The 16,261-nt window shown below is 37.7% G+C and overlaps 1 protein-coding gene across 2 annotated transcripts in view; it reads left to right on the top strand.

Annotated features, from left to right (window-relative positions):
* Positions 1-10,362, top strand: part of TOR1AIP1 (torsin 1A interacting protein 1) — a 44,145-nt gene extending 33,783 nt beyond the window's left edge. For both annotated transcript variants that reach the window (XM_047076848.1, XM_047076849.1), the window contains 3 exons: positions 4,900-4,944; positions 5,311-5,367; positions 7,983-10,362. In XM_047076848.1, coding sequence (XP_046932804.1) covers positions 4,900-4,944; positions 5,311-5,367; positions 7,983-8,770 — 890 coding nt within the window. In that variant the 3' untranslated portion in view covers positions 8,771-10,362. The remainder of the gene's footprint in view (positions 1-4,899; positions 4,945-5,310; positions 5,368-7,982) is intronic.
* Positions 10,363-16,261: the final 5,899 nt, after the last annotated feature.

Consider the following 16,261-nt stretch of genomic DNA (forward strand, 5'->3'; position numbering starts at 1 on the left):
TTTTGAGAGAGAAGGTACTTGCATGTGGGGGAGGGGCACAGAGTGGGGTGGGGGAGGGGCACAGAGTGGGGTGGGGGTGGGGCCAGGGGAGAGAGAATCCCAAGCAGGCTCCCCTCTGGTGGCACAAAGCCTGCACAGGGCTCTGTCCCACGAACCACAAGATCATGACCTGAGTTGGAGCCAAGAGTTAGACGCTTAACCAACTGAACCACCTGGGCACCCCTCTTGTGTTTTTGATTTTAGCCATTCTGACAGTGTAAAGTGATATCTCCTGGTGGTTTTGATTTGCATTTTCCTAATGATGAGTGATGTTAAGCGTGTTTTCCTGTGTCTGTTGGCCATCTGTATGTCATCTTTGTAGAAATGTCTTCCTTGTTCATGTCTTCTGCCCATTTTTAATTGAATTATTTTTGTGTGTGTTGAGTTGTATAAGTTCTTTCTATATTTTGGATACTAACTCTTTATCAGATATGTCATTTGCAAGTATTTTCTCCTGATCAGTAAGTTGTCCTTTAGTTTTATTGATGGTTTCCTTTGCTGTGCAGAAGCTTTTTATTTTGGTGTAGTTCCAACAGTTTATTTTTGCTGTTGTTTCCCTTGCCTCAGGAAATATATCTAGAAACAATGTTGCCTGGACAATGTCAGAGACATGTGCTCTTTTCTAGGATTTTTATGGTGTCAGGTCTCACATTTAGGTCCTTAATTCATTTTGAGTTTATTTATGTGTATGGTGTAAGAAGGTGATGTGGTTTCAGTCTTTTGCTGTCCAGTTTTCCCAACACTATTTATTGAAGAGATGGTCTTTTTTCCTATTTTATATTCTCACCTCCTTTGTCGAAGATTAATTGGCCATATAATCATGAATTTATTTCTGGGCTCTTTATTCTGTTCCATTGATCTATGTGTCTGCTTTTGTGTGAGTACCATACTATTTTGCTTATTCTAGCTTTTTAGTATATCGTGAAATCTAAAATCCATATCTTGATACCCTTCACCCCCCACCTTTCTGCCATATTCATGATCTCTCTCATGATTTCCTTGATCAGCTGTGTTGTAAATCCTATAAGATAACACACATCTGGACACAGTTTTCTCCAGCAGGAATTTATTGTTCTGGGTTTGATGGTTTCTTCTATAACAATTATGGCATTATTAAAGTATATACATATGTTAATTTTATGCAATTATGATTTAATACTGTATATTTAGGGGCACCTGGGTGGCTCAGTGAGTTAAGTGTCCAACTTCAGCTCAGGTCATGATCTTGCGGTCTGTGAGTTCGAGCCCCACTTCAGGTTCTACGCTGACAGCTCAGAGCCTCGAGCCTGCTTCTGATTCTGTGTCTCCCTCTGTCTCTGACCCTCAGCTGCTCATGTTCTGTCTCCCAAAAATAAACATTAAAAAAATTTTAATACTGCATATTTATGTTTGTTTATATTTCCCTCAGCTTCAAATGGCACCATGTACAGTCTGGGTGCATAAATTTTGATAAATTTTAACTCTACTGTAATTTGTGTGTATTTTATGGTAGTCAATGATAAAGTAGTATCTACATATATTTTATGTATTCATGAAATACTTAACTTTTTCTTAATTTTTAAAAATATTTCTAGGCTATGCATTTCGACTGTTTTTTCAAATTGTTATAAATCTTCAAAAAATTGTTCAGTGTGTTAAAAGTCCACATATAAGTGGACCTGCACAGTTGTTCAAGGGTTAACTGGATATACCACATTTTTTATTTTTTTTTTATTTTTTTTTTCAACGTTTATTTATTTTTGGGACAGAGAGAGACAGAGCATGAACGGGGGAGGGGCAGAGAGAGAGGGAGACACAGAATCGGAAACAGTCTCCAGGCTCTGAGCCATCAGCCCAGAGCCTGACGCGGGGCTCGAACTCCCGGACCGCGAGATCGTGACCTGGCTGAAGTCGGACGCTTAACCGACTGCGCCACCCAGGCGCCCCATACCACATTTTCTTTATCCACTCATCCATCAGTGGACTTTTAGGTTACTTCCATGTCTTGGCTATCATGAATGTTACTGCAGTGAACATAGGCGTACAGATATCCCTTCAAGATCCTAATTTCTGTTCCTTTCGGTATATATCCAATAGAGCGATTGCTGGATCGTATTGGTAGTTTCATTCTTCAGTTTCTGAGGAGCATGACGTATTGGTAGTTTCATCCTTCAGTTTCTGAGGAGCCTTCATGTTCTTTTTCCATACTGGCTGCAGCAATTTGTATTCCCACCTACAGTGCACAAGGGTTCTCATTTCTCTACATCCTCTGTCCATATACCTCACTCTTGACTTTTGTATAATACTCATCCTAACAGGTGCAAGGTAAAACTTACTGTGATTTTGATCACATAACTCATCACATGTTTCAAGTGTGCTGTAATCACATGGTCTGTTTTTGCTTCTGTTGCCTGTGTTGTTGGTGTCATATACAGGAAATCATTGCCAAAGCCAGTGTCAGGATGCTTTTTCCCTGCATTTTTTCTGGGAGTTTTATGGTTTGGGTTCTTATGTTTAAGTATTTAATCCATTTTGCATTGATTTTTTGTGTGTGTGTATGGTATAAGAGTCCCAGTTTCATTCTTTTGCTTGTGGATATCCAGTTTTCCCAACACCGTTTATTCAAGAGACTGTCCTTTCCCCATTGTGTATTCTTGGTATCCTTGTGAAAGATCAGTTGACCATATCTGCATGGATTTATTTCTGTATTCTCTATTCTCTTCTAGTGGTCTGTATGTCTGTTTTTATGCCAGTACCATACTGTTTTGATTACTCTAGCTTTGTAAGGTACTTTGAAGTCAGGAAGTGTGATGCACCCAGCTTTGTTCTTCTTACTCAGAATTTCTCTATTTGGAGTCTCTTGTGTTTCCTTGTGAATTTTAGGATTGTTTTGTATTTCTGTAAAAAATGCCGTTGGAATTTTTATAAGGATTATACTGAATCTATAGATTGCTTTAATGTGTATTGAGTGGGATACTGTGTGTTGGCGGAGGGGAGGGCAGAGAGAGAGGGAGACACAGAATCCAAAGCAGGCTCCAGGCTCCAAACTGTCAGGACAGAGTCGAACGTGGGGCTTGAACTCACGAACTATGAGATCATGACCTGAGCTGAAGTTGGTCGCTTAACCGAGTGAGCCACCCAGGCTCCCCTAGACATTATTAGAATATTAATTCTCCAATCCATGAACATGGGGTACCTTTCCATCTATTTGTGTCAGCTTTAATTTCTTTTATTAGTATTTCGTAGTTTCCAGTGTACAAGTCTTTTACCTTCTTTGCTAATAAGTTAATTCCTTATATTTAGTTCTTTTTGATATTTAAAAAAAAAATTTTTTTTTTCAACGTTTTTATTTATTTTTGGGACAGAGAGAGACAGAGCATGAACGGGGGAGGGGCAGAGAGAGAGGGAGACACAGAATCGGAAACAGGCTCCAGGCTCTGAGCCATCAGCCCAGAGCCTGACGCGGGGCTCGAACTCACGGACCGCGAGATCGTGACCTGGCTGAAGTCAGATGCTTAACCGACTGCGCCACCCAGGCGCCCCCTTTTTGATATTATTATAAAGGGGATTATTAATTTTAAAAAAATTTTAAGTTTGGGGCACCTGCATGGTTCAGTTGGTTGGGCGGCCGACTTCAGCTCAGGTCTTGATTTCACGGTCCATGAGTCCGTGAGTTTGAGCCCCGTGTCAGGCTCTGTACTGACAGCTCAGAGCCTGGAGCCTGCTTTGAGTTCTGTGTCTCCCTTTCTCTCTGCACCTCCCCACTTACACTCTGTCTCCCTCTCTCTCTCTCTCTTAAAAATAAATAAACTTAAAAAAATTTTTTTTTTAAATTTAAGATGTTCTCTGAGTTATGTAAATATTACATGTTATGTAATAACTGTATAATGTTTTATATTATAATCAGTATAATATATATTGTAGCTATATGTTATATGTGTTACATAAAATGTCTCATTTGATTCTTTTATATAATAATATGTATTATAATTTAATGATTTCAGGAATAGAATTTAGTGATTCAGTATTATAGTTTTATATTATTATAGTTATGTATTACTATAATATTATATACTATCTCATTTGATCTTTGTAACCATAGAGTAAGGTATTCAAGATAAATATCACTTGATGGAATTTACTTGTTTGTTTTAGTAATTCAGTTGTTAACTTTGGTGACCTAAGTTACAAGTTTCTAAATGATGTTATTTCCTAGGCTACACTAGTAATTGTGAAACAGTATGCCTTAAGGTTGATGTCATTTTGTTTCATTTGAGATTTTTTGTCATATAAGCAAAAATAAGGCTATTTCTATACCTTAGCAGTGCTAATTTTATACCTCTAGGTTAGTCCTGTGTTTCTCAAATGAAAGCTCTTGGTAAATACCAGGAAGGTCATTTATATATACGTAAGTTATAAAATCCCAGGCAAGTGATAGATGGCAGTGTTAGCAAATGTAGGTCATATGAATTAGTAACTCTCTCCCTTCTGAGAGTTGCCCTTCCATTTCTTCTCTCTCTTATGTTAAAATCTGTGGTCATGCCAAGAAGCACTGAGGGAAAAAGGAAAAATTTAGGATAATTTTGTTTGCTAAAATAATGATAGAAGTAGAGATTTGATGGAGTCATGAGAAAATTATTTTTGAAATCTGACCACAAACCTAAATAAAACAGAATTGTCTATTAATAGAAATGGTGAAAAGTTTGTACTATAATTTAAAAAATATTACTGATGTTTGAAATGATCAGAAGCACCAGAGTAAATATTTGAATCATTTTGAGGTAGAAAGTAGGATTAAGATTGAGCTTTACCTTAAAACCCCTTATCCAGTAGCTCAATAATCCATAATCCATATTTTGTCCTTTTTTCCCCTTCTTACAGCATCATCACCAGACAGGAGTTCAATATATGGCAGTTTTTCAGATGGTATAATACGTTTTATTTTCTTTTAGTTGTACTTATTTTCTTTGTTCTATTAACTTTGTGCTATACGTTTCACCACTTCCATTAAAAAATTTGGATCAAATACTTTAAGGCTTTCTCACAAAACAAATGTATTAAAAGTATGCTTTATACTAGACCATGGCATGCTGTGAATAATTATGAAAGAAATAACTTTTGAGTCTCAAGGAGCTGTCATTCTAATGGGTGCTTAGATCTTCCACTTTTTCTTCTATTTCTGGCTGATTTCTGCCTCATATTCTCATGGTAGAATTTGTATTTTCTTTCTCTGTTGGAAATACTTATATTATGAACCATAAATTGATAAGTCTTTATTACTTCTATCATTAGATGACAGCATTCAGAAATCAGAACTTGGAAACCAGTTTCCATCAACTTCCAGCCAAAGTAAGTTTTTCTGTTCAGTTTTTATAAGCAAGTTTCTGAAACCGGTCATTCATAATTGTTTTAATTTTTTTTTGATAGCAAACAATGCTATTTGAAGAATTGTATTTTAAACACTTAAGAGGAAAAAGTATATATTTTACTAGCAGTGAAATTCTTTAAGGACAAACTATATGAAATAACATCTATAAGACTAAGAACAATTATCCATAAGACTATCCATAAGACTAAGAGCAAAAGTTAATAAGCAGCACTACTAATAATAACCAAGTGAACCTTGCTGAATCAAAAGAAAGATGGCACATAGCATGACATAAAAGGATTACCATGGGTTTTAGAGTCTACAGACTCGACCACTTTAGCCTTCTGTGTAGCCTTGGGGCAAGTTTCTTTAATTCTCTAAGCCTCCTTATTGTCCTGAATAAGTACTAAGAAAAATCTTCACAGTGACTCTCAGGCTTTGGTCTCATATCGCTTTCTACTAGCAAAATTAATAAATACCTAAAGAATATATATACATATATGTGTATATATATGTATATATGTATACATACATGTGTGTATATATATATTTATGTATATATGTATATGTGTGTGTGTGTTATACCTGTCTGTATTTACCTCGAAATTAAAATTGAAAAATTTTTAAAGTGCCTATTTATTTTGAAATAATTTAGTAAGAATAGTGACCAGTTGCTTGTATTTTCTAGTCTCTTTAATGCCTGGCTTAATAAAATAGAGCTGGATTCTCATATCTCCTTCTTCATTCAGTGTGTTACAACATGTTGTTTTGGTTGCAGTATACGCCACATTCCAGCTTTATACTGATAATATAGATTTTTAATAGTCTTCAGGTAATTGTGGATATTCTGATAAACTCAACAAGGTACTTGAAATGTGAAACCTGAGACCATATTAATGAACTTTTTATGTTGTTACCTTAAAATCCATTGGTCTTTCTTATACTTTGAATGGAATATCATGTAGTGATCATTCGGAAAATACTGGTTCACTAAGTTTTGTAGATCTTTCAAATGTTGACACATTTTTAATACAGTATAAAAAGATAACATTTGTTGATATCGCCACCAATCTCAAGACAAAAGTTCTTAAGTATTCAGGAGCTGTCAAGCTTAGAGTGGCAGATACAGTATTTCTACAATCCTAATTTTCACTTTAAACCATGAATTCTGTAATTGGCAACAAATATTGTCAGCTGTTTTTCTAGAAAACAAGAAAATGTCTGCCAAAATGTCTGCCAAATACTCAAGTCTGACTAACCATTCTTTGTCACTTGTTCTTAAAAGTACTAGTTCAGTTCAACTCAGCTGCACAGAGTTCTTTTCCTCGAGACAACTACTGTGCTGTGCTGGGTAGCAGAAGTACTTTAGGTATATTTCCCAGTTTGTCACATAAAATACTAAGATTTGTGCTCAAGAGTTGAGTATTAATTGAATGAAAAATTTTGCTTTATGAAGCAGTTTCACTGATACCCTTAAATGAATGGGTGTCAATACAAAAACTGTATTAGCACTACCCTGATTCATGCTAAGGCATCAGTTGTTTTTCCCACCATTGCTTTCTTTGCACCATCAATGCAAATGTCCACATGGCAGGAAATGTCGGATAACATCTTAATGTTGTGAGAATAGCTTTAACCTCAAGGACCTCCTTGGAATGATCTCAAGGTACCCACCAGTCACACTTTGAGAACTATTTCTCTAAAAACTCTGTAGTATAAATAAATAGAAGGTATAAAAGTATTATTGTTGTTTTCCTGTTAAATGAAGTGGTATATGAGAAAGTCCTTTATTAAGCTGGAAAGTGCTAGGTAAATGTAATTGGTATCATTATTGCCAATAATAATTAAGGATGAGTTGCAAACTCAACTTTTTTAATGTTTATTATTTATTTTTGAGAGAGAGAGAGAGAAAGAGACAGCACATGCAGGAACGGAGGAGGGGCAGAAAAAGAGGGAGACACAGAATCCAAAGCAGGCTCCAGGCTCTGAACTGTTAGTACAAAACTCGACTTGGAGCTTGAACTCAAGAACCGTGAGATCACGACCTGAGCCAAAGTGGGCCACTTAACCCACTGAGCCACCCAGGCACTCCATGAGTTGCAAACTCAATTTTACTGGTGTTAACTTGCATTCCACAAAAGATAGGCATCTGCAATTAAAGGGACAGCTACCTATTATAATATATGGAAGATATTCACTTACAGTGCATCCTTTTTTAATCCCTTTGTATACTTCAGAAACATTCCACCTTGGATGATCAGCTACATGAATTCTGAGCATCTAAATTTAAAAATCTATTTTGTATTTTAGTATTATTAACCTTTTAGTATTGTTTATCTCTTTATTAGTATTGTTTATCTCTCAAATATTAATAGTAGTAATAATAGTTTTGCTTTAGAAATTAGGGGTGTGAGATTTTCTTGAATACATGTGATAAACCTTTCTTTAAGAAAATAAATTATCCTCTCCGTTCTTTAAATTCCTTCCACTTTTAATGTCTATGGAAATTAATATTGGTCTTACAAGTTGTTTGTCCTTGAATCTAAGAAAATGATCACTGGCATTTCTTTTTCTTTTTTTTTTTTTTCCTGAGCAGAAGCAGCTGGACAACCCAAAAGTGCATCTTTTGTCAAGATGAAGTGGTGGTGCCTGCTCGTTCTAGTAGCTTCTTTCGCCATCGGGAGTTTTCTCTTCGTTCGTACTCCTGAGGTAAAAACCACTCCTGTTCAAGAGTTCCAGAACCAGATGAAACAACTTATGAATAAGTACCAAGGTCAAGATGAGAAGCTGTGGAAAAGGAGCCTTACATTCCTAGAAAGACATCTGAATAGCTCCCAGCCTCGGCCTCAGCCTGCTATCTTGCTGCTCACTGCTGCTCGAGATGCTGAAGAAGCACTGAAGTGTCTGAGTGAACAAATTGCTGATGCCTACTCTTCTTTCCACAGTGTCCGTGCCATCCGGATTGATGGGGCGGACAAAGCTACTCAAGACAGTGATACTGTCAAAGAAGAGGTAGACTGGGAACTGAGCAATGGGTTCACGAATGGCCAGAACGCAGCGGTGGTACATCGCTTTGAGTCACTGCCTGCAGGCTCCACTTTGATCTTCTATAAGTATTGTGACCATGAAAATGCAGCCTTCAAAGATGTAGCCTTAGTCCTGACTGTCTTGTTGGAGGAGGAGACGCTTGGAACCAGTCTAGGCCTAAAGGAGATTGAAGAAAAAGTGAGAGATTTCCTCAAAGTCAAGTTCACCAACGCTGACACACCCAACTCCCACAAACATATGGACCCGGATAAATTGAGTGGGCTCTGGAGCCGTATTTCTCACTTGGTCCTGCCTGTCCAACCTGAAAATGCCCTGAAAAGTGGCATCTGCTTATAAAGGGTGACAGAAGACAAAATCATGTCTCAAATTCGGAGAATTTTTCAGCCTTTGTAACCAGAGACAGAATTCAGAGCTCTTTATGAAAGAACTGGTTTCTTTTTAAAGGATGTTAAATTCTTAGGTAAACATGGAACATCTAACTCATTTGTTCACCCTAATTATCTGTTATTTGAGAGAATCATTTCCCTGTTTCCATTAAGATCTGCGTTAATGATCTCTGAGGACTACAACTTACACGCAGTCCCCTAGTCTGTTTAGACTCGGGGTTGAATCATTACTGCCGTGTTATGACCAGACCAGGTTGGGGGGGATTGGGCTCCTTCCTATGAATCCTCCCAAGTTTATAAGTTAGATTTTTCACAGAGTTTGCTATTAGTAAGGCAGCTCTATAAATGCAACTGTGGGTTTTCCCATTATTCTCTTTTACCATCATTTAGGTGCGAGTTCCTTAGTCAGTTTCCACTTTTAGGAGCAAGAGTAATGAAAGGTCATCTGAGTGTGTTTGGATTGTTTTCTTTGTTTTTGGAGGGCAGGAGAAGGAGGCAAGGAAAAGGAGAAATTGTGGAATGAGGAAGGTAAGGGGGAAAATCTTCAAGATGAAATTTAAAATAAGCCACTGAGACTTAGGTCATTCAGGTATAGCCATATGAACTCTATTCTCAGTGAATTCTGCTGGGGTTTGTTTTTCACGTGTCCTTTTCCTTTAAGAAATTTTTGGTCCTCCCAAGGATTTTAAAGCATGTATATAATAAGATTTAGCATATTTGTTCATTTGACTCTTAAGGGTGTGGTCAGTTCAGAGCAGTTTATTTTGGACATATCCTGAAGCCTTTGTTTTGAATTAAGAAATATAATCACAGGAATTGGTAAATCACTGGTTAACCGGCTTTCCTGGGCTATCGAAGAAGGATTTGATTTTCTGCGTGCAGTTCTACAAATATAAAGATGTACTATGCACGTGATAAATTTTATTAAGAGTGCCTCGAGCCAAAGAGAAAGCGAACTTTACCATATGTGGAGAATGTTGAGATGTACTACTGTGCATTCCTGTACCGCTGTTGTATTTCAGTTGTAACCTGGCATCTATAACTGACCTTTCTCATCTGTTGACTGCTTTGTTATTCTTAAAATCGTAAGATTCTAGATACACCTTTTTTTTTTTTTTAATTTCTACAAACCTTAAATGAAAATACTGTTTTTAGAATACTAGAGGCAGTCATTGGCTTTATCATTCACCTGTTGAGGATCCTCCCATGCCTGGTAGTAGAGTGTGGTCCGGTTCCTTCCAACTAGGACAACCCGTATTCATAAATTTATACCCTTTATTGAAAATTGTTCCTGACTGTCAGAAGTCAGGTCATCTGATTTATAGAGGATTCTAAAAACAAGAGTTTTTGAAAAGGCTTATTTTATACACATATATTATATGGAGAAACAAATGTTTTTATTAAATGTTTCGCTGACCAAAATAATTTTAAAGAAATTAATGTTACTTATGTCTTTCAGGAGAAATAATTGTAGCAGCTGATCTGTAAATGACTTTAGAAGCTATTTTAGTAATTTAAATAAATTTACTTTCTTGGTTTGTACTCTGTGTGTCGTAAACTTAATGATGATTCACGAACCTTTTTTTTTTTCTAGTTAATCCTAGAGTTTTCTTTACACTTGAACAATTTTAGTAATTTCTGCTAGGAGAAACAAAGGCCAGAGAATTGTAGCCATTTACAAGTACATTGGTTAAAAATATAATCACCACGCTCTTCTGTTTCATCCAGGGATTTTTGAATTATCACTATATTGGAATTAATTTAGGTTTTCCTGACTTGGCAGAAGAATCTACAGCAGTGTTTCTCAAATTTGTCCTTCTCCCCTCCCTAAAGAGTGTTTTCAGATTTTTTTTTCCCTAACCATCTACCCCCTTGAAATTTTAATACCATGCATATACTGTATATCTATCTATGGACTATATACATTTTTGTCCCTTATACATATGAAGGGAAAATTTAATAACTCATCAGCTTGAACATAGGATTAGGGTTTCTAGAAATGAGGCACAGTGTGACTTTGGGTGGCAAGGTCGGCTCAGGGAAAACCACAGTACAGTACTGGTCTTACAGATTTCTAGAAACTTAATTTGCTTCCCTTCTTTTAATGACCGTCTTGTATTTAAGGAAGTTTTCTAAAGCTCCAGTTCTCAAGACAAAGATTGGAAGTAAACTTGATTTTCATTCTATAAAGAGAACTGTCATTTAGAAATGAGTTTGCATAGTTCATGCCATTAGTTAATGCCTAAAGATATAAAAATCCAGTTTCCCTTTGATCTTGGGTCTTTGGAAAGTGGACTTTATGTTGGCAACGTAAGGAAGCATTTCTCTTGAGTAGATCATGAACTATTCTATATTGTCCTTATCAAAGTCATAGAGTAACATCTTACAGTAGGAGGATTCTACTTGCCTTAGCCACCTGGGATGAAGATGTGGGTTCCGAGTCGGAAAACAAGCTGAGGTTGCTGTTGACTGAAAGGAAACTCCTGCCTTGAATACCTCTCTCTCTTTGGCGCAGATTCAGAGAAGTCCTGGTGTGCTTGCAGCCTCTTCTGGATTGTAGGGAAGATAGAGTCTGTCACCTGAGCATAAATAGGGTGAAACCCCTCACATTTTCATATTGTACCCTTGTCTTTTGCACTTTCTTAGACTTTCAAGGCCCTCTCCCTTCCCCCAATTTCATGCTTTGCTAATTCTTATTTGTTCTTCAAGGCTGAGTTTTTTAGGCAGAACTTCACTGAAATCTTCACTACTTTCCTTCCCCCAATACTATTTAGGTGCTTCTTTTTCATGCTCTCATTCATCACGTATTACCCCTGACACCACAATTAGCACGCTTGTACTACCATATGCCTCTTGAGAGCGGGAGAGATCCTAAATATATGCACAGTGATAACGACAGAGACTGCTCAATCATATTGGTTGAATAAAAACTGCACGCCCTACCTAGTTAGCTAAAAATAGGTAAGTTACATCTTAGTATATTCTTTGCTTTTTCCTGTTATTCTGAGCCTTTTTCTAAAGCGATATAACTACTTCAGCCTCAATTCAATAGTGCTGTGAGTAATTTAAAGAAGGGGACCAATGCCCTAGGAAACTAGTTCTTTTCTGGTGGAAGCAAGGATTATTAGGGAGGGGTTTTCAAGGGGAAGGTGAATGTTAAAAGAGAAAACTGGGAAGACATGAGGTCTTTATGTTGAGATGTGGAGTTTGAGTTTTCTATAAAAAGCAAGTTTCCTGGGACACTTGGGTGGCTCAGTTGGTTAAGCATCCAACTCTTAATTTCAGATCTCATGGTTCGTGGGGTTGAGCCCTATGTCAGGCTCTGCACTGACAGCACAGAGCCTGCTTGGGATTTTTCTCCCTCTTTCTCTGTCCCTACCCCCACTTTTTCTCTCTCTAAAAAATAAACATTAAAAAAATAAAAAATAATAAAAAAGCAAGTTTCCTTACACCTTTTTATAATGCCTAAGAGGGTAGTATAATCCAAATAAGTGATGGCTATGAGTGTGGAGAGAAAATGGATAAAAAATATTTAGGTAGAAATGACAAGGCTTGGTTAATTGAATGTCATATTAGGGAAAATACCTCACAGAGGACTCTTCAAAGTGCTGTACTACTAAAAATAACTCTTCATTCAATGTAGCTCATGTATCTTTTCTCCCCAAATACAAAATACACAGTGGTAGACTCAGCTTTTATCTCTGTATGTCATTGTTGACTTTTAGCCGTTTGAAGTAGAGAGAGACACATAATAAGTCAGGGATTATTTGATTGTAAAAAAACAAAAAACAAAAAACAAAACAAAAACAAAAAAACAGCGCTGTCTAACAAGCAGAAGAGAAAAAGAGGGGTGGGGTGGGTATTGTAAGAATGCATTTCAGACTCTTACGACAGGAGACTGGGAACCAGAGGACTTCCGATGGAGAGCTCAGCCACCATCCCCCCTGCCTCTGCTTCTGGCTTACTTCACCTTAGTAACTTCCCCTTTGTGACTTAAACGCACAAAGAGAATAAACTTGCTTGGCTCAACCCAGTGTATGGATGATCCCTGAAAAGAATATATAATGAAGCATGGCTGTCTAGGTCACTCCTTTAACAGGGACCATGGGGTGGGGATGGGGAACGGCATTTTCCTGAGGTCAGGCCAACAAGTGGGCAGATACGGTTAAGGGACAACTGAATACATCTTCCAATTTATAAAGACCTTTATATGACATGATGCTATACTGGTTAATTAATTTCATTTTCACTTTTTTTTTTTTAATTTTTTTTTTTCAATGTTTATTTATTTTTTTTGGGACAGAGAGAGACAGAGCATGAATGGGGGAGGGGCAGAGAGAGAGGGAGACACAGAATCGGAAACAGGCTCCAGGCCCTGAGCCATCAGCCCAGAGCCTGATGCGGGGCTCGAACTCACGGACCGCAAGATCGTGACCCGGCTGAAGTCGGACGCTTAACCGACTGCGCCACCCAGGCGGCCCTCATTTTCACTTTAAAAAATGAAATAAAGGGTGATGGAAACACTTAAAATTTTAAAATCTGCATCTCTTGTCTAGGCAAACTTGTCCTTTTTGTAGCTCTGCTACAAATGTGTTCTGATTTCTTCCCATTGCGTTGATATTTTTTATGCTGAAGAAATAACAGTTATTAACACTTCAGGTACTATCTTAATATATAATAGCTATTACTAATTTGTTATAAGTCCCTCAAAAGAACACTGAGAACCTTCTTTAGTTTTCAGACTGTTTCTTGGGCAAGTGTAATGGTAGGAGACTATGTACCTGATTCAAACTTGATTCTTTAAGTCCCTCCCTGCCCCCCAATTGTAGACAGTACCATTCTTAGGCTAAACTTGAGAATCTACTCCATGCTATATACTCCTTTATAGAGAACATTCACTCAGTATTTATTCTGGATGGGCAATTTTCATTCAATCTCTCCTAGTTTAAGTGGCCTTCTCTCATTGTGTCACAAAATAGATGGAACAGATCTACATAAAGGTCTTTATATTTGAATACGTGTTAAGTTGTCTGTCACTCTTTTTACTTTTTGTCAGCTATTTGCCTAAGTGTTTATTCATGCTCCAAACACCGTTTCAAGTGCTTCATGTGTATTAACAGATTCAAGTCTCATAATAACACTGTGAGGTAGTACTGTTACTCCCATTTAATAGGAAACGGAAGCACAGAAAGGTACAGTGACACTTAAGAATACCCAAGTAAAAAGTAACAAAGCAGAGATTTGAATTTGGGCAGTCTGGTTTGAAAACATCTATTGTCAACCACTAAGCGCCTAGTCTCTAGAAACGCGATATGCAGTACTTTCCCCCCAATCTATTCAGGCTCTATACAGGTTGGAGTATTTTTCCAATTTGTAGGTTCTTATTCGTGGCTCTCCTTTAAACCCTTTTCTTTCTTTCCTCCTTGCTCAGCTTGTGGAATCCAAGTACTACCCGCACCAAAAGTCTGAAGACCGTCGTCACACAGTCCTGTTGACTCATACTCGCCTACACTGGCATCGTGCTGTTGTAACTAAAGACCTGCAGTGTGGATTCACAGTTCATCTTTTTTGAAACACCTATATGTAACCCAGGTCTTAGCTGTCCCTGCATACCGCACAGCCTCTGTTTTCGTCCTCTCTCAGCCTAGATGCAAAATGGCACTTCTTTGACTTGCTGAGAAAGAGTCCGTTTGCATCAAAAACATTGGTAATTGAACAGAAACAGAAGGGAATGTATGACTAAGAGCACAAGTCCCACTGTCTGGAGTCTGGAGTCTGACCTCCTGGGTCCAAATCCCAGCTCCATACCTTTCTTGCTCAACGACATCGGCAAATCACTTAACTTCTCTCTGCCTCAGTTCCCTCATCTCTAAAATGGGGGAAATAATGTAAATAAATCTTACAGTGTTATTGTGAGGATGCAGTCAGTTGCTATATGCGAAGCACTTTGAAAGTGCTGAGGACATCAAAGGGTACAATGTCAGTTATTTTTGTTCACTTAAATTCTTATTATCAATTCTTTTCTGTGTGACATCAGCTGGCTGGCTTCTATTTCCACCCTCTTAAGTGACCCTTATGATGCAGAGTATTTGGACTTTCTCCTAGCTTACACCTCCGTTACAAACCCCAACCCATCGCAGTTCTAGTCACCAGAAACCCCGTCTGTAAAAATCTGGGGATTTTATAAAGAACGAGAAAGCTTTTTGTCACATATATAGACTTTTCTCCCATCTTTCCATGGCTTGTTCGACCTCACTATCCTACTTTTATTTTTAAAGACTTCACTTTTATTCAAACAATTATAACTGGTTGAGATTATTTCCCAAGTGCTGCACAGACTACCCGGTGTTGAACACAAAGATGTGCCACCTAGATCACCTTAAAGGAAGGATGTGTTGCACCGAATACGGGGCATGTGGTCAGTGAAGAGCCTTCACTGTCAGCCACTTCATGGATTACTTCAGCTGCAGAGAGTCATTTTGCCCAAGGTCATGCCAGGTTAGGGGGAGAGTGGTACACATCCAATGACTGATTAAGGGAATATAAGGGCCAGGCCTTCTCAGTCCATCATAGTACAATTTGGACGGACCATTTGCACTCTAGAGCTTTCCCATGGGATTAGATGAGGCTATGGTACCTGTATTATAATGTGACTCCCCCCTCAACCCCATCCTTCTTCCTTCACCTCTTTTCCATAGGTGTTCACGCCAAAGGCATTCCCTAGTAAACATCTAGCACATTAAATTTTGTCAGAGTCTGCTTCTCAGAGATCCCAAACTGTCACACTTCAAGGTTAGTGTAGTCTATAAATGGAGTGAATGATAGCTAACATTTTTTGAGCACTTATCGTGTGCCAAGCACCATGATTTGCACCATACATATAGTATCTAATTTAATTTTCATAATCCTTTGAAGTAAATACAATTACTCTCTCCCTATTATAGTTGAGAAAACAAAGACACAAAGCTATACTTTGAAGATAGAATTTGAACTCAGACCATGTGACTCCAGAACTTACATTGTACTTACATTGTTAACCATCACACTACATTCTATCCCATCATAATATCCATTTCTTTTTTTTTTATGCATATAATAATGGGTACAGTTTAGGGAAACATAGTGCTTGACCTATGGGATCACTTCATTACCTGATGAAATTTACACCTCTCTGTAGAGATAAAATCCGGCAAAAATGTTTAGAACTCTGTTCGAAAGAGTACCTTTCCAATAACAAAGGCAGACTATGGTTCTGATTTCCCAACTTGAGCGTACATTGAACTAGATATTTAAAATCTCTGTCAATGCTGATTCTATAAAACTGGCAAAGTTTGTAATACCTGAAAATACTGTAAACCCCAAAGTATTTCACTTGATGTCTCCTCTGAAAGAGTCTTTATCTCTAGGAGGTCATACTCTGTCTATAGTTCAACAGATGGCT

Source organism: Lynx rufus, unplaced genomic scaffold (assembly GCF_022079265.1).
Source record: "Lynx rufus isolate CCGP_SWC_20201006 ecotype Redwood Valley unplaced genomic scaffold, mLynRuf1.p SCAF_15, whole genome shotgun sequence".
Taxonomy (NCBI): domain Eukaryota; kingdom Metazoa; phylum Chordata; class Mammalia; order Carnivora; family Felidae; genus Lynx; species Lynx rufus.